This window comes from Oncorhynchus gorbuscha, linkage group LG23 (assembly GCF_021184085.1).
Source record: "Oncorhynchus gorbuscha isolate QuinsamMale2020 ecotype Even-year linkage group LG23, OgorEven_v1.0, whole genome shotgun sequence".
NCBI lineage: Eukaryota > Metazoa > Chordata > Actinopteri > Salmoniformes > Salmonidae > Oncorhynchus > Oncorhynchus gorbuscha.
The window spans coordinates 48,923,087-48,945,787 of record NC_060195.1 but is presented as its reverse complement, the minus strand read 5'-3'; the positions used below and the strand labels follow the sequence as shown (position 1 = coordinate 48,945,787).

Here is a 22,701-nt window from a genome sequence, read left to right as displayed (position 1 = left end):
TGCTTCTTAGTTTTGCTTTCAATGAGAATGACAGATCAAATTCATATAGAAAGGGAAGGGAAGACTGAAGGATGTCACCTAAAAGCTTTCAACAGGGCCTGTCGTCCCGTGGGAAAAGTACTCAATTGTCATACTTGAGTTATTTTATATTAAGGTATCTTTTTACTTTTACTCAAGTGAAAGGCACCCAGTAAAACACTACTTGAGTAAAAGTCTTAAAGTAAAAAAGCAAAGGTTGTCAAAAATATAAATCGTACAGTACAAATACCCCCCCCCCCCCCTCAAAATTACTTTAGTACTTATAAATATTTTTTACTGATCAGCATGTTCAGTATGTTCAGTGTTTCGCCTATAGTCCTCAATAATGTAGCTCAGGGTCTCCAACAGGTAGATTGCGAGACTTGGTTAGCCAAACGTAACACACAATTTTAACCACCGTCTGTTCAGGGGCAGACCGACAGATTTGTACCTTGTCAGCTCGGGGATTTGAACTTGCAAACTTTCGGTTACTAGTCCAACGCTCTAACCACTAGGCTACCCTGCCGCCCCGACACATGATTATTTGTATCAATTAGGTGGCGATAGTTTTTTGCTAAATCTGCCATGACATGTGCTGCAGCAATATGACATGTGCAGTCAAATTTGTTTTACAGAGTCCGTGATAGTAGTATGGTTCCCCTGGAGCAAATTAGGGTTAAGTGCCTTGCTCAAGGACACAAATAACACAAATGGTTTTTGCCATGTCGGCTCAGGTAATCGAACCAGCAACCTTTCACTTACCGGCAAAAAGCTCAAACCACTAGGCTACTTTCCGCCCTGGACACGTCATCGATAAGGATATTTCAATACGTCTTTCGTGTTATCAATTTCTATCGCTATATCAGCCTGCTGGATGTTTTGCTTCACTGTTCTATTTTATGATGATGAATCCCAACTATCCTGTCCTTTTACAAGAGATGGCGCCAGAGCCCGTAGTCTCCATGCAGAATTCTCAGGCCAACAACTGTGTACAAAACAGTAGGCAATTTCAGAACAGAACATAAGGCTTCAATTAGGCTGGGGAAATCACTGCATGATGTAACACTGGGTGAAGTAACCCATTCTATGGAGCTTTGAAGGCCAACCTATTTATTATTATTTTTTTGTTCTAATTCAACCAACAGCCAACAGTCTAAACCGTATTTTATATTGCATGGATGCGGTGTATTTTGAAGGTGATATAGGGCCTATATTTGATACCCTATTAGCAAATCTGACTTTGCATAATAGCCTATAGGCCTTTTCTAACTGGCAAAAAGATCCGATTTCAGATCTATACAACAGCTCGTGTTTGATCCATGATCTTGTATTTGTCCCAACTCACTCTTTTGGTGGGTGTTAAGTTTGTGCGACCCATGGGGCATTTTAACCAAGCATTCCCTCCCTTTCTCAGTCTGTGACCTCTCACTGGAGTTGATTCAAACCTGTTGGCCCTTCCATTCCTTCCCCGTTGGTGTCAGACGGTCTCAGAGCCCAGGAACTTGCTGTCAGCTGAAAAAGTCCAGGCAAATGAAGGGAAGCACCACCTGTCCTGTTTTTGTTTTGTTGTTTTTCTCTGAAATAAATATTACTTAGATTACGTGCTTCTCGGAATAAAAACAATTCTGGGGTCCTGTGGTGTACTATGTTGCCCAGAAGGGCAGAGGTGTGTCTGTGCCTAAAATGTATCTGCACATCTGTGTATCTGCACATCTCCTACATGTATGTCTGTGAGTACATGTGCTTCTGGCCCTGTGCATTAGGAAGGGACAGGATGTCTGGGTGGCAGGAAGAGTGTTGCGTCGCCAGGGCTGTGTCACATAAGCTGGCTGGTGGCTGAAGAGTGGGACCTCTGTCAAAACACAGACCCTCTCTTGTCTCCCCCCGTCGCATCGGCCTCCAGTCTCCACTCTACGAACACTTTGCCCCACCCCCTTCAATGTCCCCTCCTTCACATTCAATGGACTCTATATACACACACGCACACACACACTCACTGACTCAATACCCTCTGCACACTGATTCAGTGTGCACCCACACACAGTGGCTATGCTGTGTGGACTGCATGGGCACTTTGTTTCACCTCCATCTTGGAAGAGTGCCAATGACCAAGGAGAGCTGGGACGATAAACTGAAAATTATAGACACCGACCATACCGGTTACTTATCGCAGGCATTTTGCCGATATCGTTCATTACAATAAGTAGCCTATACTAGAGAAATGTGAGGTTTGAAATGAAATACGTTTGCTGATATGGGATTTGTTAATGGGACAATGGATGGCTGCAACCATCAGACCATACTGAACAAATGCAACATGTAAAGCATTGGTCCCATAATTCATGAGCTGAAATAAAAGATCCCAGAAATGTCCATTATGTACAACAAGCTTATTTATCTCCAATTGTGTGCACAAATTTTCTTACATCCCTGTTAGCAAGCATTTCTCATTTGCCAAGATAATCCATCCACCTGACAGGTGGGGCATATCAAAAAGCTGATTAAACAGCATGGTCATTACACAGGTGCACCCTGTGCTGGGGACAAAAAACATGCCACTCTAAAATGTGCAGTTTTATCACGCAACAAAATGCCATAGATGTCTCAAGTTTTGAGGGAGCATGCAATTGGCACGCTAACTGCAGGAATGTCCAACAGAGCTGTTGCCAGAGAATTTAATGTTCATTTCTCTAACATAAGCCACCTCCAACGTCGTTTTAGAGAATGTGGCAGTACATCCAACCCGTCTCATAACCGCAGACCATGTTTTCACACGCCAGCCTAGGACCATCACATCTGGCTTCTTCACCTGCGGGATCTTCTGAGACCAGCCACCCAAACAGCTAATAAAACGGAGGAGTATTTCTGTCTGTAATAAAGCCCTTTTGTCTGAAAACGCCCCCCCCCCCCCCCCCCCCCCCCCAACTAATTCTAATTGGCTGGGCCTGGCTATGCCCTTCCAGGCCCACCCATGGCTAACGCAGTAAAATGGTTAGAATTGTTGCATGTTGCGTTTTATATATTTGTCCAGTGTAGTAGTAGTTTAAAGGATCATAACAAATAAACTGGTGCACGTAGATGTTTTTAATTTTAGTAATGTAGGGGGAGAAGTCAAGTTCGATCGTTAGTTCCCGGTAGGCTTTTTTGTTGTATTATTATGTTAGAAAGATGTTGTTCTATTTATCATTATTGCATCAATTCAGGCAATTGATCGTGAAATTGATTTTTTTTTCCAGATCGCCCAGCTCTACAACCAAGGCACAACCTGAGACTTGATAAAGGGAGGCACTGAATAGGGAATTTGTAGGGGTTCCAATTGTATTTTCCCTCAGCAGTAGGCTACTATTCCCCTGCCTTTCCATACCCACTCCCTCATATTCAGTGTAAAGACCTATTTGTGAGGGAGAGTACTGTCCATGAATAAAATAATACAAAAAATGTGGGAGCTCAGAACTGCTGATTCTTCACGTCTGACCTTTTTTCCCCCCTCTCAATGATATTCATACACCCGGTCGAATCTGCTAAACTACCTCGAATTATTCTCCATGTTGAAATGCAATGGCTAATGACTGACCGTCTCCTGTCTTTCCACAGGACCTAGAGATAGTCTACTCCTATCTTCACGGGATGGAGGCCCTTTCTAACCTCCGAGAACACCAGCTGAGGTGAGCGCTCCCCATTTGATTCACATTTATCACGTGAATTGAAGTTAACGAACATTTATTCCAAGTTATTTCCACGTGAATAGCATATGAATGACTATTTACAGTGCATTTGGAAAATATTCAAACCCCTTCCCTTTTTCCACATGTTGTTACATTACAGCCTTATTCTAAAAATGGATTACATCCCCCCCCTCATCAATGTACAGAGTCGTGGCCAAAAGTTTTGAGAATAACACCAATATCTTTAGATATTTTTGTCAGAGGTTACTAAAGTATAATTACAAGCATTTCATAAGTGTCAAAGGGTTTTATTGACAATTACATGAAGTTGATGCAAAGAGTCAATATTTTGCAGTGTTGACCCTTCTTTTTCAAGACCTCTGCAATCTGCCCTGGCATGCTGTCAATTAACTTCTGGGCCACATCCTGACTGATGGCAGCCCATTCTTGCATAATCATTGCTTGGAGTTTGTCAGAATTTGTGGGGTTTTGTTTGTCTTCCCACCTCTTGAGGATTGACCACAAGTTCTCAATGGGATTAAGGTCTGGGCAGTTTCCTGGCCATGGACCCAAAATATCGATGTTTTGCTCCCTGAGCCACTTAGGTGGCTAAATATCGATGTTTTGCTCCCTGAGACACTTTTGCCTTATGGCAAGATGCTGCATCATGCTGGAAAAGGCATTGTTCGTCACCAAACTGTTCCTGGGTGGCTGGGAGAAGTTGCTATCGGAAGATGTGTTGGTACCATTCTTTAATCATCGCTGTGTTTTTAGGCAAAATTGTGAGTGAGCCCACTCCCTTGGCTGAAGCAACCCCACACATGAATGGTCTCAGGATGCTTTACTGTTGGCATGACACAGGACTGATGGGAGCTCTCACCTTGTCTTCTCCGGACAAGCTTTTTTCCGGATGCCCCAAACAATCGGAAAGGGGATTCAACAGAGAAAATGACTTTATCCCAGTCCTCAGCAGTCCAATCCCTGTACCTTTTGCAGAATATCAGTCTGGCCCTGATGTTTTTCCTGGAGAGAAGTGGCTTCTTTGCTGCCCTTCTTGACACCAGGCCATCCTCCAAAAGTCTTCGCCTCACTGTGCGTGCAGATGCACTCACCTGCCTGTTGCCATTCCTGAGCAACCTCTGTACTGGTGGTGCGCCGATCCCGCAGCTTTAGGAGACGGTCCTGGTGCTTGCTGGACTTTCTTGGGCACCCTGAAGCCTTCTTCACAACAATTGAACCGCTCTCCTTGAACTTCTTGATGATCGGATAAATGGTTGATTTAGGTGCAATCTTACTGGCAGCAAAATGAATAGGACATATGGTCAAAGAATCCTCCATTTGCAGCAATTACAGCCTGCAGACCTTTGGCATTCTAGTTGTCAATTTGTTGAGGTAATCTGAAGAGATTTCACCCCATGCTTCCTAAAGCACCTCCCGCAAGTTGGATTGGCTTGATGGGCACTTCTTACGTTACCATGTGGTCTAGCTGCTCCCACAACAGATCAATAGGGTTGATCTGGTGACTGTGCTGGCCACTCCAATATAGACAGAATACCAGCTGACTGCTTCTTCCCTAAATATTTCTTGCACAGTTTGGAGCTGTGCTTTGGGTCATTGTCCTGTTAGCCAGTCTGAGATATGGGTTTTTCTTTGCAACTCTGCCTAGAAGGTCAGCATCCCCAAGTCGCTTCTTCACTGTTAACGTTGAGACTGGTGTTTGGCGGGTTTTGCTGCCAGTTGTGGACTTGTGAGATGACTGTTCCTCAAACTAGACACTAATGTCCTTGTCCTCATGCTCAGTTGTGCACCGGGGCCAGTTTGCGCTGTTCTGTGAAGGGAGTAGTACACAGCGTTGTACAAGATCTTCAGATTCTTGGCAATTTCTCGCATGGAATAGCCTTCACGAATAGACTGGAATAGCCTTCACGAATAGACTGACGAGTTTCAGAAAAAAGTGCCTCGTTTCTGGCCATTTTGAGCCTGTAATCGAACCCACAAATGCTGTTGCTCCAGATACTCAACTAGTCTAAAGGCCAGCTTTATTGCTTCTTTAATCAGGACAGCAGTTTTCAGATGTGCTAACATAATTGCAAAAGGGTTTTCTAATGATCAATTAGCCTTTTTAAAATTATAAACTTGGATTAGCTAACACATCGTGCCATTGGAACACAGGAGTGATGTTTGCTTATAATGGGCCTCTGTACGCCAAAGTAGATATTCCATTAAAAATCAGCCGTTTACTGCTAGAATGATCATTTACAACATTAACAATGTCTACACTGTATTTCTGATCAATTTGATGTTATTTTAATGGACAAAAAAATGTGCTTTTATTTCAAAAACGAGGACATTTGTAAGTGACCCCAAACTTTCAAACGGTGGTATGTATGTGTCAGCCGACTTAATTATAAACACGTTAAATAGGTTCTATTATATTTCAAAATTCTAATCAGGTAATTGTAACCTTGTAAGGCTGCATGTACTGCACCAGCAGTGCATGTTCTCTCCCAGCTTCATGGTTTGAACGAGGTGCGTAATTCCATTCCATATAATACAATGTAATACAGTCTGCACTCAAAGATTAGCCTACTGGAGCTTGTTTCATTTTTTTTTTTACCGAAGAGAGCGTAGCTACATTGATGGGCTTTTGTTTTTGTTGTTGTACGTAATGTGCTATCCATGTGCTGGAGAACGGCAAAATCTTTTGGGCTTTTTTGTCTTGGGCTCAAAATGTGTCTAGCTCATAAAATGTACCTTAATGTATGGCTCATCAGGCTTGAATTTTCATGCTGATTTAAAACTCTAATCAAAATTCAGACATTTATATGCTTGAGAATGACACTTGTGGTTTTTGTTGGGAAATAGTGGGTTACCTGGGAGAAATGAAATTCCGGGAAAAATATTCAACCCGAGTCCACTCCACTCTACAAACAGTCCTTAGTCTGGGGTCGGTTCCCATCAGGCCATGTGTGGATACATGTGGATTATACTGCTGGGGAACAATACCAGAGCACATGACCCCGGGCCTGCTCGAACATTCCACAACTTGACCCATTCGCTCCCCCCTTGTCCACACACACACACACACACACACATCACAAGCCCCCCTGCTGCTTGCCTTTCGGATTCCCAAAGAATGTCCCCATCGCCTTTGGTCGAAAAGACCAATCCAGCCTTTAGCAAAAATCCCACTACCCTACCATCACACTAACTATGGGAGTAAGCGATAGGTTTTGATATTTTACGTCTGTATTAAAGGAATGTGTTTTCCTCTGCGGTAGCTAGTTCTCTGGAACTCTTGTTTTGCATCCTTGAGCAACAACATGCATGACAAATGCTCAAATCTATTTTTGGGAGTTGGTGTTTTTTTGTTGTTGATATCGCTGTTTATTACAGTAAAGTTGCACAAACTCGGTAGGCCCTTGAGTTACTTTTTAAAACACCTATATGAGTGACATTTCTGTCCTCTCAAAAAGGTAAACTCCGTCGTGCGCTGCACATAACTCAAGAAACCGAACTTCGTGGACCCACCCATCCATCTGTTCTATTGTATTTGGTAACTCGTATATCTGACTGTTGTCTTTTCCCTTGTCTCCTCTCTCCCCTTCTTCCCTGCAGGATAATATGTGAGACAGTGCGCTATGAAAGACACGAAGCCAATGAAGTGCTCTACTAGTAAGTACCCATGTGCTTTGTGTGTGTGGGTGTGCCTAAGTGCACATTTTCTTAATACATCCATTCTTAATAAATCATATCTACATATTCTCTGCCAGATGCCTTTACACTAGACATGATCAAAGTCCAACTTATTGACATGCAGCGATTAGGCCCCCAATGCCGCAGAGCACAGAGCTGAATGAATTAATTGACTCTAATGAAAACAAATGGGCGTGAGCATCGACGTGGTCACCAGATACCCTCTCAGTGCTACCTAGGAGTGATTCTAAACCACTATGCTGCACTGCTGAAGCGGAGACCTGCAAGGTATTCCATAACAATTGAATTTGGCCTACTCTACAAGTCATTGAGCTGTGGATTGATGACAAAGTGTAGATTTAATGGCTTCTAAATCGCTCGTCTTGGATCGTTTGCTCCTGGCTAGCAAGGCTATTTGAGGTAATGCTTTGCATTCTGTCTTCCAATTCAGACTGAGATAAGATAGTGATGTGCCTTGAGAGGGATGGAAATGCTTTGCACCTCTGTGTGTATGTGTATGAGCTTTTGAGCATGTGTGTGCGTGCATGTGGTGTTTTTATGGTGTGTGTGTGTGTGTGCACAATCTTGGTGCATGAGAATGAAGGACCCCTCTGGCGCAGTTCAGTCTCCCGTTGGCATGGGGCACTCATTGCTTTGCCCCAAGACATCCTGTTATGAGGCCAAGAGCCAGAGAACGGACAGACACACACGTGTAGGCTTCTCAAGTAGGCTTCCCCCAACCCTGACGATGGACAGTCCCAGTGATTTCACACTCGATTTTTGTTTCCAAAGGGAGCGTGCACAAAAGAGATCCTCCACACTACCTTTACCACTCCATTAAGAGTAAAGTCTTCTCCCATATCCCTTCTAGATGGGAATTGTCCTCTGAAAATAAGTGACAATTGACAGACTAGGAGTAATGATCCATTTTAAAATTGTTTGTATAATTTGCTGTTTGAGTAGTTAATTATTAATCTAATTGTTAGAGAATGGTAATGTATCATTGTTATAATTTGGTTGAACAGTGGAGATATTATATTTTATTTGATGGGCATAATGATATAGCTGTTGTGTAATTTATTTTGGTAAAAGTTCTATAATGGGGTTGTGCCTATCTAATTGGTCTTAGGCCTTACGTCATATCGAGAGGTTTAACTGTTGTCAAATATCTCGGAAGAGAAATAATGACCTTTATAGAAAATCACTTGTTGTAGTTTTATCAACAGTGACTTTAAGGTGAGGAAAAGGTCAATGAATTAACCCTATCATTTCCTCAAAAGCCAAGAGTGGTCTAGATCCCTATCGGCGCCCCTCTTCTTTCCTCTGTGTCTGTGTGCACGAATAGGTGCAGGAGACGGGCTCAGGATCTCATTAAGAATGATGTGGGAGCTGCTTAAACAAACACAATGCAGATTAGCCAGTATTGTCTTTGTTATTGGAGCCCCTCTCACAGAGACCCCCTTAGCCTCCCCCTCCCCCATTGGGTTTAGCCCTAGCCAAGGAGCTGCCTCATTAGATGAGAGCAGGGCTGTCCCAGAATGCCCTAGTCAGAGGGCACACACACACACACAGTTACGCGTACATACACAGTTGTACACACACTCGCACGTACGATTGAAGTCAGAAGGTCACACATATTTAGGTTGAAGTCAGAAGGTCACACATACTTAGGTTGGAGTCATTAAAACTCATTTTTCAACCACTCCACAAATTTCTTGTTAACAAACTATAGTTTTGACAAGTCGGTTAGGACATCTAGTTTGTGCATGACACAAGTCATTTTTCCAATAATTGTTTACAGACTATTTCACTTACAGATTATTTCACTTATAATTCACTCTATCACAATGCTGGAGGAAACAGGTACAAAGGTATCTATATCAAATCAAATCAAATCAAATTTATTTATATATAGCCCTTCGTACATCAGCTGATATCTCAAAGTGCTGTACAGAAACCCAGCCTAAAACCCCAAACAGCAAACAATGCAGGTGTAAAAGCACGGTGGCTAGGAAAAACTCCCTAGAAAGGCCAAAACCTAGGAAGAAACCTAGAGAGGAACCGGGCTATGTGGGGTGGCCAGTCCTCTTCTGGCTGTGCCGGGTAGAGATTATAACAGAAAATGACCAAGATGTTCAAATGTTCATAAATGACCAGCATGGTCAAATAATAATAAGGCAGAACAGTTGAAACTGGAGCAGCAGCACAGTCAGGTGGACTGGGGACAGCAAGGAGCCATCATGTCAGGTAGTCCTGGGGCACGGTCCTAGGGCTCAGGTCCTCCGAGAGAGAGAAAGAAAGAGAGAATTAGAGAGAGCATATGTGGGGTGGCCAGTCCTCTTCTGGCTGTGCCGGGTGGAGATTATAACAGAACGTGGCCAAGATGTTCAAATGTTCATAAATGACCAGCATGGTTGAATAATAGTAAGGCAGAACAGTTGAAAAAAAAGTAAAACTAACACTGTAAAACTAGTCCTAAATCGACATAACCTGAAAGGCCGCTCAGCAAGGAAGAAGCCACTGCTCCAAAACCGCCATAAAAAAGCCAGACTACAGTTTGCAACAGCACATGGGGACAAAGATTGTACTTCATGGAGAAATGTCCTCTGATCTGATGAAGCAAAAATAGAACTGTTTGGCCATAATGACCATCATTATGCTTGGAGGAAAAAGGGGGAGGCTTGCAAGCCGAAGAACACACCCTCCCAACCGTGAAGCACGGAGGTGGCAGCATCATGTTGTGGGGTTGCTGTGCTGCAGGAGGGACTGCTGCACTTCACAAAATAGATGTCATCATGACGAAGGGAAAATTACGTGGATATATTGAAGCAACATCTCAAGACATCATTCATGAAGTTAAAATGTGGTCGCAAATGGGTCTTCCAAATGGACAATGACTGCAAGCATACTTCCAAAGTTGTGACAAAATGGCTTAAGGACAACAAAGTGAAGGTATTGGAGTGGCCATCACAAAGATCTGACCTCAGTCCTATAGAGAATTTGTGGGCAGAACTGAAAAAGCGTGTGTGAGAAAGGAGGCCTACAAACCTGACTCAGTGACACCAGCTCTGTCAGGAGGAATGGGCCAAAATGCACCCAACTTATTGTGGGAAGCTTGTGGAAAGCTACCCGAAGCGTTTGACCCAAGTTAAACAATTTAAAGGCAATGCTACCAAATACTAATTGAGTGTATGTAAACTTCTGACCCACTGGGAATGTGATGAAAGAAATCAAATCTGAAATAAATAATTCTCTCTATCTTTCTGACATTTCACATTCTTAAAATAAAGTGCTGATCCTAACTGATCTAAGATGGAATTTTTACTATGATTAAACGTCAGGAATTGTGAAAAACTGAGTTTAAATGTATTTGGCTAAGGTGTATGTAAACTTCTGACTTCAACTGTATGTTAGTGGGTGTGACATTGAGCCGGCACAATGCGGATGAGTAGCCAGGCAAGTCTTATATCGGAGCTATATGTGCAAGACTACAGGCACTATAGGTGCAGACAAGTGAATAAATGTATTTGGCTAAGGTGTATGTAAACTTCCGACTTCAACTGTATGCTCTCCCATTGGCCAAAAGTAGTAGTGGAGAGAGGGGGCGTCTGGTTCCCCCCGCTGCTAGCTTGAGGCTAGTGTGGAGACGCTTTCAGCACTCTCTTTCTACCCACGCTTACATGTGTTTTTTAAAATGTATTGTGTGTGTGTGAACGAGCGCACGCATGCCTGTGGTAATGTGTACGGTGTATGTATGCTTGCATGAGTATTATTGGGCAGGGTTGGGGATTCCTCTTGTAGACATTGACTGGGGTTCTTCCTGGATAAGTACTGGAAACAAACAGTGGGAGTATCAGATACAGTCTCCCCCTGTGGAGAATCTCATTAAGGATCTTTAGCTGTAGTGGTTCCTTTTTACTTTTCTATTTTTAGCAATGAGTTCTGTCTACCTGGGGACTCGGAGGCATTAAAGCCAAACACTGTAAGATAGAAGTACCGATGGCCCCTTTTTTAAGGTAAATCCCCGTAGGGCCGGGACGATACCTGTATGGCGACACTCGTTAGTATCGTGGCAAGGAAACAAAACATGAAGCGGGTTTAACTTCTTTAGGAACGCATGTTGGAAACAAACATTTATGTTGTCATCCAAAGTCACAGTTACTTATTTTCCAAGCTAAAGCACATAACATACAGCAGGTTTTTAAAGGACCAAAGAGTTCGTGCTTTGTGTTTTCATTCTTTGCCATTGAAAAATATATTGTGATACTGGTATTGTCCCAGCTCTAATTGTACAGTTCCTGAGATCAAGGCATAGACGGCACATTTTGGATTGGGAGGTTAAGAACTGTAATTGTTACAAGGCTAAGCAATTCCCATCTCACTTCCAAACCAATTCTGTCCAAACCTGAAACGCCAAAGTGAGGTTGATAGTGTGTGTGCCACAGGCAATACACCGCCATCTTAGTACATCACAGTTCCTAAACCCAGAGTATTTCACTTGACGGGAATTGATTATACCTTCCAGCAGTCCTCATCTCTGGGCATTCCTCTTCCCTGATGTGTTGTCTGTCTGTCTTATGTGTCCATGCGTGTCTAACTTCCCCTGTGTGTGTGTGTGTGTGTGTGTGTGTGTGTGTGTGTGTGTGTGTGTGTGTGTGTGTGTATGCAGCGCTCACACGCAGCTGTCAGAAAGTTTCCCCCACCCCAGCTCCTATTCCCACCAGGGTCCTACTGTAATCAGCTGGGAACGTGGCCGCTTGCCTCTGGAAACAAGGCCATCTGATTAGGGATAACCACTGGGAAGAGAACTGGGGAAAAATGTTATGTTACATCCAGGCAACGCATAGGGAGCATGGTGTTTACGTCCTCTGTTCTAGGACCATTGCATTTACATATTTCTGTATGTGCAAATCTAGATGGTAAACTAAATATCTATATATATATTTTTATTTCTGAGAAATACCACTGTAAAGGACAAAACACACTAAAGATGGGCGTGGAAAGGCAGATTCAATGTGTCAACTGATGATTTACTGATTAATCGCAATGAGAGTGATGGTCTCTGTAGGAATTGGGAAGAGTTGTGTTAGGGTTAACAATATTCTGTAGTAAGGTCCATCCTCTCTGTGTGTCTGTCTGTGTGAGAGTTCAGACTGTTCAGAGAGTTCAGACGTACATAGGCTTACGGCCGTTATGGGCAGCCTAGCTGTGAGCCTGGTTCCTCTAGGTTTCTTCCTAGGCTCCAGCCTTTCAAGGGAGTTTTTCCTAGACACCGTGCTTCTACATATGCATTGCTTGCTGTTGGGGCTTTAGGCTGGGTTTCTGTACAGCACTTTGTGACATCGGCAAATGTAAAAAAGGGCTTTATAAATACATTGATTGTGAATGAGAAGAATTTGCTTTTTGTTTCCTTAAGTGCTCTTGCATCAACAACCTTTGGCATGTTTGACTCCTTTATGATGTAATATGTGACTTGTGGATTCAAATAAAGTTTTTAAAGTGTGTGTGTGTCTATATGGATGTACTTGTATGTTCACATGCTTACATTTGTGCTCGTCTGTTGGTTTGGACCTTCATTTATCCCCATCTATCCCTCCTCTCCACATGTTTGAGTGACACAAACCTTGGGCGTGCCATATTTGCCATCGATTGATTTCCTCCAGACGACCTCTCAGAGCCCTCCCCTGGTGGGACTTGGTGAACGCGCTGACCAATAGTTACATGCGACTGGCCGATTTTAGCGCTGGATTTAAATGGAGCCCTATGGTAAAATAAGCACTTTGTAAAGCACATGGAGCACGCACCGGGAGAGTCACGTCAGTATTGGGGCTAACAATATTCTGTACTTAGAACCATCATATCAAGCACACTTTAAATGCGCAGTGTGTACACTATACTGTAGTTTAGTAGACCAACCCCTTTTAGAAATGGTGTCAGGTCATTGTTTTGCCCCCCCCCCCACTCCAACATCATTTGATCAACGTAATTTCATAAGGAAGCCTATGTCTCGTACAAAAATATTGATGGTTAAACAATATCCTCTTCTAACAGACCCTCGGCTCCTCTCCAACCACCTTTCGTCCTGTTTCTAGATGCTTCCAGGTGGTCCAGGCTTGTTGTCGCCAAGTGCTTCCCCCCAAAAAAAATGCACGTGACCCGGTTCAGTCAAGCCTTCATGGCGCATAAGACTTTCCTGTCTTTTTCTACTTTAAAAAAAAGTTTTCTTCACTCCTCCCCTCAACTAGGAGCAAGGGAGCGCCTCTGCAAGCCAGCGATGAATAATTGAACATTTCATTTGCGACTGCGACGGAGGAGAGGAGGGACGATGAAGGGGGCAACGAGTGCATCGGGGGAAAGGAGGGAAAATGGAAGCCGAGGGAGGGAGATGGAGGGATGGAAAGAGGAAGGGAAGGCAGATTCACGCTGTGTCAGTACGGTGTCCTATACTCAGCCTCATTAGCTCCAGAATGAAGGTGTGGAGAGAAGGAAGGAGGGGAAGAGGGGGATGGGGCGACTACTTTGTTTCTCAGAGAATCTGTGTGTGTGTGTGTGTGTGTGTGTGTGTGTGTGTGTGTGTGTGTGTGTGTGTGTGTGTGTGTGTGTGTGTGTGTGTGTGTGTGTGTGTGTGTGTGTGTGTGTGTGTGTGTGTGTGTGTGTGTGTGTGTGTGTGTGTGTGTGTGTGTGTGTGTGTGTGTGTGTGTGTGTGTGTACACATACGTAGGCTTATCATATGTGGCCTTCAGATTGAAAAACAACTGGCTAGGTATTGCTCTGTCTCGGCCATTATGGGCAGCCGAGCTGTGTGGAGGAAAAGGTGCTTTTTGATTCCTTATGTGCTCTTGCGTCAATGACCTTCGAAATGTTTGAGTCCTTTTCAGATGTCACTTGTGGATTCAAATAAAGTCTTTAAAGTGTGTGTGTATAGATGGACTTGAAATTCACATGTGTGCACATACTCGTGCACTTGAGTGTGCAATGTGCTTGTCTGTTTGTTTGGGCCTTCATTTATCCCCATCTATCCCTCCTCTCTATATATGAGTGTGACACAAACCTTGGGTGTGCCATATTTGATTGATCTCCAGACGACCTCTCAGCGCCCTCCCCTGGTGGGGCTTGGTGAACGCGCTGACCAATAGTTACACACAACTGGCCGATTTTAGCACTAGATTTAAAGGGAGTCCAATGGCAAGACAAGCACTTTAAAAGCACATGAACAATGCACGGCAGACTGCGCTTACTCTGAACAGCAATAGCATAGTCTACTCTGTAGTTGCTGTTGTACTGAACTGTGACGATGAAGCACAAGTCTATTCCGTGTTATAGCGTCATATGGTGGGGACTAGCCCATAGGAAGGTGAAAACCAGTGTCCATTGAACTGAGGTCTTGTGTGAACTCATATGGCTAAGCCAACATCCCCTCAAAATAAAGCTGAACCCATTCCTATGCTCCATTTAGAAGAAGGAACAATAGTGTTGCCTGTAATGGTGTTTCCTCCTAGATCTGCACTTCCTCATTATCAATGGGCGGTTTTGTGTTGGAACTATTGTTTGAATCGTTTTCTTGGCAAGCCATGGTTCTCTGTCGGAAAACCCTCTCTTTGGACTATTGAATCCTCCCTCATTCGCTAGTGTACTGTAGTCCTCTGGTGCTTCTGGCTACTTTAAACTGCAAACCTGACAGTATCTTCACTGGAAATGCCAACTAGACAGTTTTGATTTGGAAGCTGGACAACTGTGTGTCATATTCGATGTTGTAATAACTTGACAGCGAGCTGAACTGTTTAGGGTCAGTGTGAGTTAACTGTAGCATGCTGTCTGTGTTTCCACTTGAGTGTGGGCGGGTTTGTGATTCAAGTGTTCAATTCTCTCTTTCTCTTTCACAGCCCGGATGACGTTGGAAGCTGCTGGTTTATTCTACTGTCCGGGTCCGTCTTCATCAAGGAGTCCATGTTCCTGCCAAGAAGCAGGTACGAACAAGAGCAAGTTGATACTGTGTTTGATCAAATTGTCCACCATTTTGTAATCATGTTTTTGACCCGAGGGTGTCTCATAAGTATTTGCCTGACGACTTATCCTGAATTTAATTTTGCTGCTCTATCGATCACTCCATACATCAGTGAACCTGCTATCCTAGAAGTTGTCTGTGCTGATGTCAAAATGACACAAATCGTTTTTTTGGGACCAGTCAGAATGGTTTGAATGTGTTTGCATTCAAGAAGTTGCCGGGAAGGAAGCAAATCCAGACTTATCGTGGAGAAGATAAAGTTAAAGTCTGAAATTTACATACACTTAGGTTGAAGACATTAAAACTCGTTTTTCAACCACTCCACAAATTTCTTGTTAACAAACTATAGTTTTGTCAATTCTGTTAGGACATCTACTTTGCATGACACAAGTCATTTTTACAACAATTGTTTACAGACAGATTATTCCACTTTTAATTCACTGTTTTGCGATTTCAGTGGGTCAGAAGTTTACATACACTAAGTTGACTGTGCCTTTAAACAGCTTGGAAAATTCCAGAAAATGATGTCATGGCTTTAGAAGCTTCTGATTTACATCATAATTTACATCATTTGAGTCAATGGAGGTGTATCTGTGGATGTATTTCAAGGCCTACCTTCAACCCCAGTGCCTCTTAGCTTGGCATCATGGAAGAATCAAAATAAATCAGCCAAGACCTCAGATGGAAAATTGTAGAGCTCCACAAGTCTGGTTCATCCTTGGGAACAATTTCCAAATGCCTGTAGGTACCACGTTCATCTGTACAAACAACGGTACGCAAGTATAAATACCATGGGACAACACAGCTGTCATACTGCTCAGGAAGGAGACACATTCTGTGTCCTAGAGATGAACATACTTTGGTGCGAAAAGTGCAAATCAACCCCAGAGCAACCGCAAAGGACCTTGTGGAGATGCTGGAGGATATAGGTACAAACCTATCTATATCCACAGTAAAACGAGTCCTATATCGACATAATCTGAAAGGCCGCTCAGCAAGGAAGAAGCCACTGCTCCAAAACCGGCCATAAAAAAGCCAGACTATGGTTTGCAACAGCACATGGGGACAAAGATTGTACTTTTTGGAGAAATGTCCTCTGATCTGATGAAGCAAAAATATAACTGTTTGGCCATAATGACCATCGTTATGTTTGGAGGAAAAAGGGGAGGATTGCAAGCCATCCCAACCAACACCATCACAACCGTGAAGCACGAAGGTGGCAGCATCATGTTGTGGGATTGCTATGCTGCAGGAGGGACTGCTGCACTTAACAAAATAGATGTCATCATGAGGAAGGGAAAATTACGTGGATATATTGAAGCAACATCTCAAGACATCATTCAGGAAGTTAAAATTTGGTCGCAAATGGGTCTTCCAAATGGACAATGACTGCAAGCATACTTCCAAAGTTGTGGCAAAATGGCTCAAGGACAAGTCAAGGTATTGGAGTGGCCATCACAAAGCCCTGACTTCAAACCTATAGAACATTTGTGGGCAGAACTGAAAAAGCGTGTGCCATCAAGGAGGCCTACAAGCCTGACTCAGTTACCCCAGCTCTGTCAGGAGGAATGGGCCAGAATTCACCCAACTTATTGTGGGAAGCTTGTGGAAGGCTACCCTAAATGTTTAATCCAAGTTCAACAATTGAAAGGCAATTCTACCAAATACAAATTGAGTGTGTGTAAACTTGTGACCAACTGGGAATGTGATGAAATCAATTTAATGCTGAAATCAATCATTCTCTCTACCATAATTCTGACATTTCACATTCTTAAAATAAAGTGGTTATCCAAACTGACCTAAGACGGGGAATATTTACTAGGATTAAATGTCAGGAATTGTGAAAAACTGAGTTTTAATGTGAATTTAAAACTTCCGACTTCAACTGTACGTTAGTGGGCGTGACATTTTAGCTGGCGCGATGTGGCCAGGCAAGTCTTATATCGGAGTAGGGCTCTATGTGCAAGACTACGGGCACTATAGGTGCAGACAAGTGAATAAAACGATGGTCAACACCTGAAATGTTTGTCCCCCAACTGTAATTTTAGTCAAAATTAATCAACTCTGTGATCTGATCCAGTCTTTCACATGGGATTCACTTTCCGACCTGTGGGTTTCTTGAAACAATGCTCCTCTATGTAACAGACTGGCAATACAAGGCGTATACACCAGCGACTTTAGAAGCTTAGCACTAATTATTCTCCCATAGCGCAGTCCGTATCAGTCATACGACACTCATAGTGGAGCAAAGTGTCAGAACTCAGACGGCGACTCCCCCTTTTCCGTTTTTCAAGGTGAAAGTGTGCGAAGGATTTGAGGATATTGGCAGATTACACTTTAATGCTTGAGATGCAACCACTAGGGAGAAGGGGTCTGAAAATGTTTACTAAGCGAATGTTTCAGGCACCATGCAGAGATGCACTTAGTCATGCAGGAGGAGCTATATGGGTTGAATATGGACCCACTTGTTTTCAGAACTATGCTGTTTCAGCCCAATATTTACAAAACATGCAGGGAAAGATACTGTATGTACAGTGCCTTGTGAAAGTATTCGGCCCCTTGAACTTTGCGACCTTTTGCCACATTTCAGGCTTCAAACATAAAGATATAAAACTGTATTTTTTTGTGAAGAATCAACAACAGGTGGGACACAATCATGAAGTGGAAGGACATTTATTGGATATTTCAAACTTTTTTAACAAATCAAAAACTGAAAAATTTGGGGCGTGCAAAATTATTCACACCCCTTAAGTTAATACTTTGTAGCGCCACCTTTTGCTGCGATTACAGCTGTAAGTCGCTTGGGGTATGTCTCTATCAGTTTTGCACATCGAGAGACGTGAAATTTTTTCCCATTCCTCCTTGCAAAATAGCTCGAGCTCAGTGAGGTTGGATGGAGAGCATTTGTGAACAGCAGTTTTCAGTTCTTTCCACAGATTCTCGATTGGATTCAGGTCTGGACTTTGACTTGGCCATTCTAACACCTGGATATGTTTATTTTCGAACCATTCCATTGTAGATTTTGCTTTATGTTTTGGATCATTGTCTTGTTGGAAGACAAATCTCCGTCCCAGTCTCAGGTCTTTTGCAGACTCCATCAGGTTTTCTTCCAGAATGGTCCTGTATTTGGCTCCATCCATCTTCCCATCAATTTTAACCATCTTCCCTGTCCCTGCTCAAGAAAAGCAGGCCCAAACCATGATGCTGCCACCACCATGTTTGACAGTGGGGATGGTGTGTTCAGGGTGATGAGCTGTGTTGCTTTTATGCCAAACATAACGTTTTGCATTGTTGCCAAAAAGTTCAATTTTGGTTTCATCTGACCAGAGCACCTTCTTCCACATGTTTGGTGTGTCTCCCAGGTGGCTTGTGGCAAACTTTAAACAACACTTTTTATGGATATCTTTAAGAAATGTCTTTCTTCTTGCCACTCTTCCATAAAGGCCAGATTTGTGCAATATACGACTGATTGTTGTCCTATGGACCAAGTCTCCCACCTCAGCTGTAGATCTCTGCAGTTCATCCAGAGTGATCATGGGCCTCTTGGCTGCATCTCTGATCAGTCTTCTCCTTGTATGAGCTGAAAGTTTAGAGGGACGGCCAGGTCTTGGTAGATTTGCAGTGGTCTGATACTCCTTCCATTTCAATATTATCGCTTGCACAGTGCTCCTTGGGATGTTTAAAGCTTGGGAAATCTTTTTGTATCCAAATCCGGCTTTAAACTTCTTCACAACAGTATCTCGGACCTGCCTGGTGTGTTCCTTGTTCTTCATGATGCTCTCTGCGCTTTTAACGGACCTCTGAGACTATCACAGTGCAGGTGCATTTATACAGGTACTTGATTACACACAGGTGGATTGTATTTATCATCATTGAAAGTAAAGGGGCTGAATAATTTTGCACGCCCAATTTTTCAGTTTTTTATTTGTTAAAAAAGTTTGAAATATCCAATCAATGTCCTTCCACTTCATGATTGTGTCCCACTTGTTGTTGATTCTTCAAAAAAATACAGTTTTATATCTTTATGTTTGAAGCCTGAAATGTGGCAAAAGGTCGCAAAGTTCAAGGGGGCCGAATACTTTCGCAAGGCACTGTACATCTTGAGTACGTCTTGGAATTACTAGTGTATGTGTGCACTTTAATCATTTGTGAATTGTGTGTTTTGCTTGGTCAGTATGCATTGCGTGCACGCAACTCCCAAATATACAGACCCACATAAATTCTCCATAACAGCCAACCAGCATATGGCTCACGTCCAAAGCAAGAGTGACTGAAGTGTTTTTGATGACCCACAATATAAATTATTTCGCTCATCAAGTCATCACCACAGTTACCGTGTGACCTTACACGCTGTCATAGGCCAGGAACCAGCCAATCAGCGTTCGGTACTGCCAGTCCATTATGTCATAAGGTGAATGCACCAATTTGTAAGTCGCTCTGGATAAGAGCGTCTGCTAAATGACTTAAATGTAAATGTAAATGCATTAACATGGTACCGGCGACGGTATTGGCTGTGACACGATGAACTTGAATAGACCCCCGATGGGAGTTCCTGGAGCTTTTAAAGACTACGTGGAATGGGTCCCACTAGGGCTGTGGCAGTTGTCCTTATGTTAAGTCCTGATCTGGCTATGCCATATGGCTGTGGGCTACACTAGTTCATTTAGCAGACAAGATTTGCTTAGAATTCCGTGGCATTTTATGTGAAGAATACAATTGAACAAAGCTGAATAAAATTGAATGGATATTGTGCCTTTCTCTGTGTTGAGTGGTTCAAAAGAAAATAGGTACTCCTATATGCTTAATCTTGTTATTAATGTACCGTTAGTTCTACAAATGCAATGAGGCTGACGCAACAGATCAGAACGCTTAGCTTAAAATGTTCTGTGTTTTTTTTCACGTAATAGCCCCTGCAATGAGCAGTAGGCTTTAAGCGCAATGCTTCATTTTAAGAAGGTAAAATAAGAAGTTATAAAGAAGGCCACTTTTTAGTTGTGATACAAACCTTATCAAAACATACAGGCCTATGGGCTTGGCTTCATGAGGTGTGCGTGACTATGATTAGAAAAATTCACAAAAAAAGGCATCGTTTCTTGCCTTTAAAGTGGGTATCATTCACAGGTGATAGTATATAATTCACAAGTGATAGGCTAATATTGTCACCCATCAGACTATTCTTGATTTAATCTTGTTTTTACATATACTAAATCATATACAGTGGGCCAAAAAAAGTATTTAGTCAGCCACCAATTGTACAAGTTCTCTCTCCACTTAAAAAGATGAGAGGCCTGTAATTTTCATCATAGGTACACTTCAACTATGACTGACAAAATGAGAAAAAGAATCCAGAAAATCACATTGTAGGATTTTTAATGAATTTATTTACAAATTATGGTGGAAAATAAGTATTTGGTCAATAAGAAAAGTTTATCTCAATACTTTGTTATATACCCTTTGTTGGCAATGACAGAGGTCAAATGTTTTCTGTAAGTCTTCACAAGGTTTTCACACACTGTTGCTGGTATTTTGGCCCATTCCTCCATGCAGATCTCCTCTAGAGCAGTGATGTTTTCGGGCTGTTGCTGGGCAACATGGACTTTCAACTCCCTCCAAAGATTTTCTATGGGGTTGAGATCTGGAAACTGGCTAGGCCACTCCAGGACCTTGAAATGCTTCTTACGAAGCCACTCCTTCGTTGCCCGGGCGGTGTGTTTGGGATCATTGTCATGCTGAAAGACCCAGCCACGTTTCAACTTCAATGCCCTTGCTGATGGAAGGAGGTTTTCACTCAAAATCTCACGATACATGGCCCCATTAATTCTTTCCTTTACACGGATCAGTCATCCTGGTCCCTTTGCAGAAAAACAGACCCAAAGCATGATGTTTCCACCCCCATGCTTCACAGTAGGTATGGTATTCTTTGGATGCAACTCAGCATTCTTTGTCCTGCAAACACGATGAGTAGAACTTTTTGGTAAAAACTCAATTTTGGTTTCACCTGACCATATGACATTCTCCCAATCTTCTTCTGGATCATCCAAATGCTCTCTAGCAAACTTCAGACGGGCCTGGACATGTGTCCCCCTGCTTAAGCCAGTACGACTGGCACTGCAGGATTTGAGTCCCTGGCGGCGTAGTGTGTTACTGATGGTAGGCTTTGTTACTTTGGTCCCAGTTCTCTGCAGGTCATTCACTAGGTCCCCCCGTGTGGTTCTGGAATTTTTGCTCACCGTTCTTGTGATCATTTTGACCCCACGGGGTGAGATCTTGCGTGGAGCCCCAGATCGAGGGAGATTATCAGTGGCCTTGTATGTCTTCCATTTCCTAATAATTGCTTCCACAGTTGATTTCTTCAAACCAAGCTGCTTACATATTGCAGATTCAGTCTTCCCAGCCTGGTGCAGGTCTACAATTTTGTTTCTGGTGTCCTTTGACAGCTCTTTGGTCTTGGCCATTGTGGAGTTTGGAGTGTGACTGTTTGAGGTTGTGGACAGGTGTCTTTTATACTGAAAACAAGTTCAAACAGGTGCCATTAATACAGGTAACGAGTGGAGGACAGAGGAGCCTCTTAACCTCTTACCTCCACGCGACACGCAGGCGTCCCATCTAGACATCTGGAAATGCAAATGCGCTACGCTAAATGCAAATAGCACTCGTTAAAACTCAAACGTTCATTAAAACACACATGCAGGGTATTGAATTAAAGCTACACTCGTTGTGAATCCAGCCAACAAGTCAGATTTTTAAAATGCTTTTCGGCGAAAGCATGAGAAGCTATTATCTGATAGCATGCAACACCCCTAAAGACCCGCAGGGGACATAAACAAAATAATTAGCATAGTCGGCGCTACACAAAATGCAGAAATAAAATATAAAACATTCATTACCTTTGACGATCTTCTTTGTTGGCACTCCTAGATGTCCCATAAACATCACTATTGGGTCTTTTTTATAGATTAAATCGGTCCATATATAGCCTAGATATCGATCTATGAAGACTGTGTGATCAAGGAAAGAAACAGCGTTTTATAACGCAACGTCATTTTTATTTTATTTAAAAAGTTGACGATAAACTTTCACAAAACACTTCGAAATACTTTTGTAATGCAACTTTAGGTATTAGTAAACATTAATAATCAATCAAATTGATCACGGGCGATATATATTCTATAGCTCTACGTCTTGAAATAATGTCCAGATAAATCTCAACCAAAATATCCGGTCGGAGACCGGAAGATATGGGCTGTCTCTTGTTCGTTTGACCAGTTTCCCCTCTCAAGACTGTTGACATCGTGTCGAAGCTGTAGGTATTGCAAC

At 42.8% G+C, this 22,701-nt stretch overlaps 1 protein-coding gene across 13 annotated transcripts in view; it reads left to right on the top strand.

Annotated features, from left to right (window-relative positions):
• LOC124011328 (rap guanine nucleotide exchange factor 2-like) overlaps positions 1-22,701 on the top strand; it is a 152,198-nt gene that overhangs the window by 39,650 nt on the left and 89,847 nt on the right. For all 13 annotated transcript variants that reach the window (XM_046324595.1, XM_046324587.1, XM_046324589.1 and 10 more), the window contains exons 2-4: positions 3,613-3,683; positions 7,302-7,358; positions 15,263-15,346. In XM_046324595.1, coding sequence (XP_046180551.1) covers positions 3,613-3,683; positions 7,302-7,358; positions 15,263-15,346 — 212 coding nt within the window. The remainder of the gene's footprint in view (positions 1-3,612; positions 3,684-7,301; positions 7,359-15,262; positions 15,347-22,701) is intronic.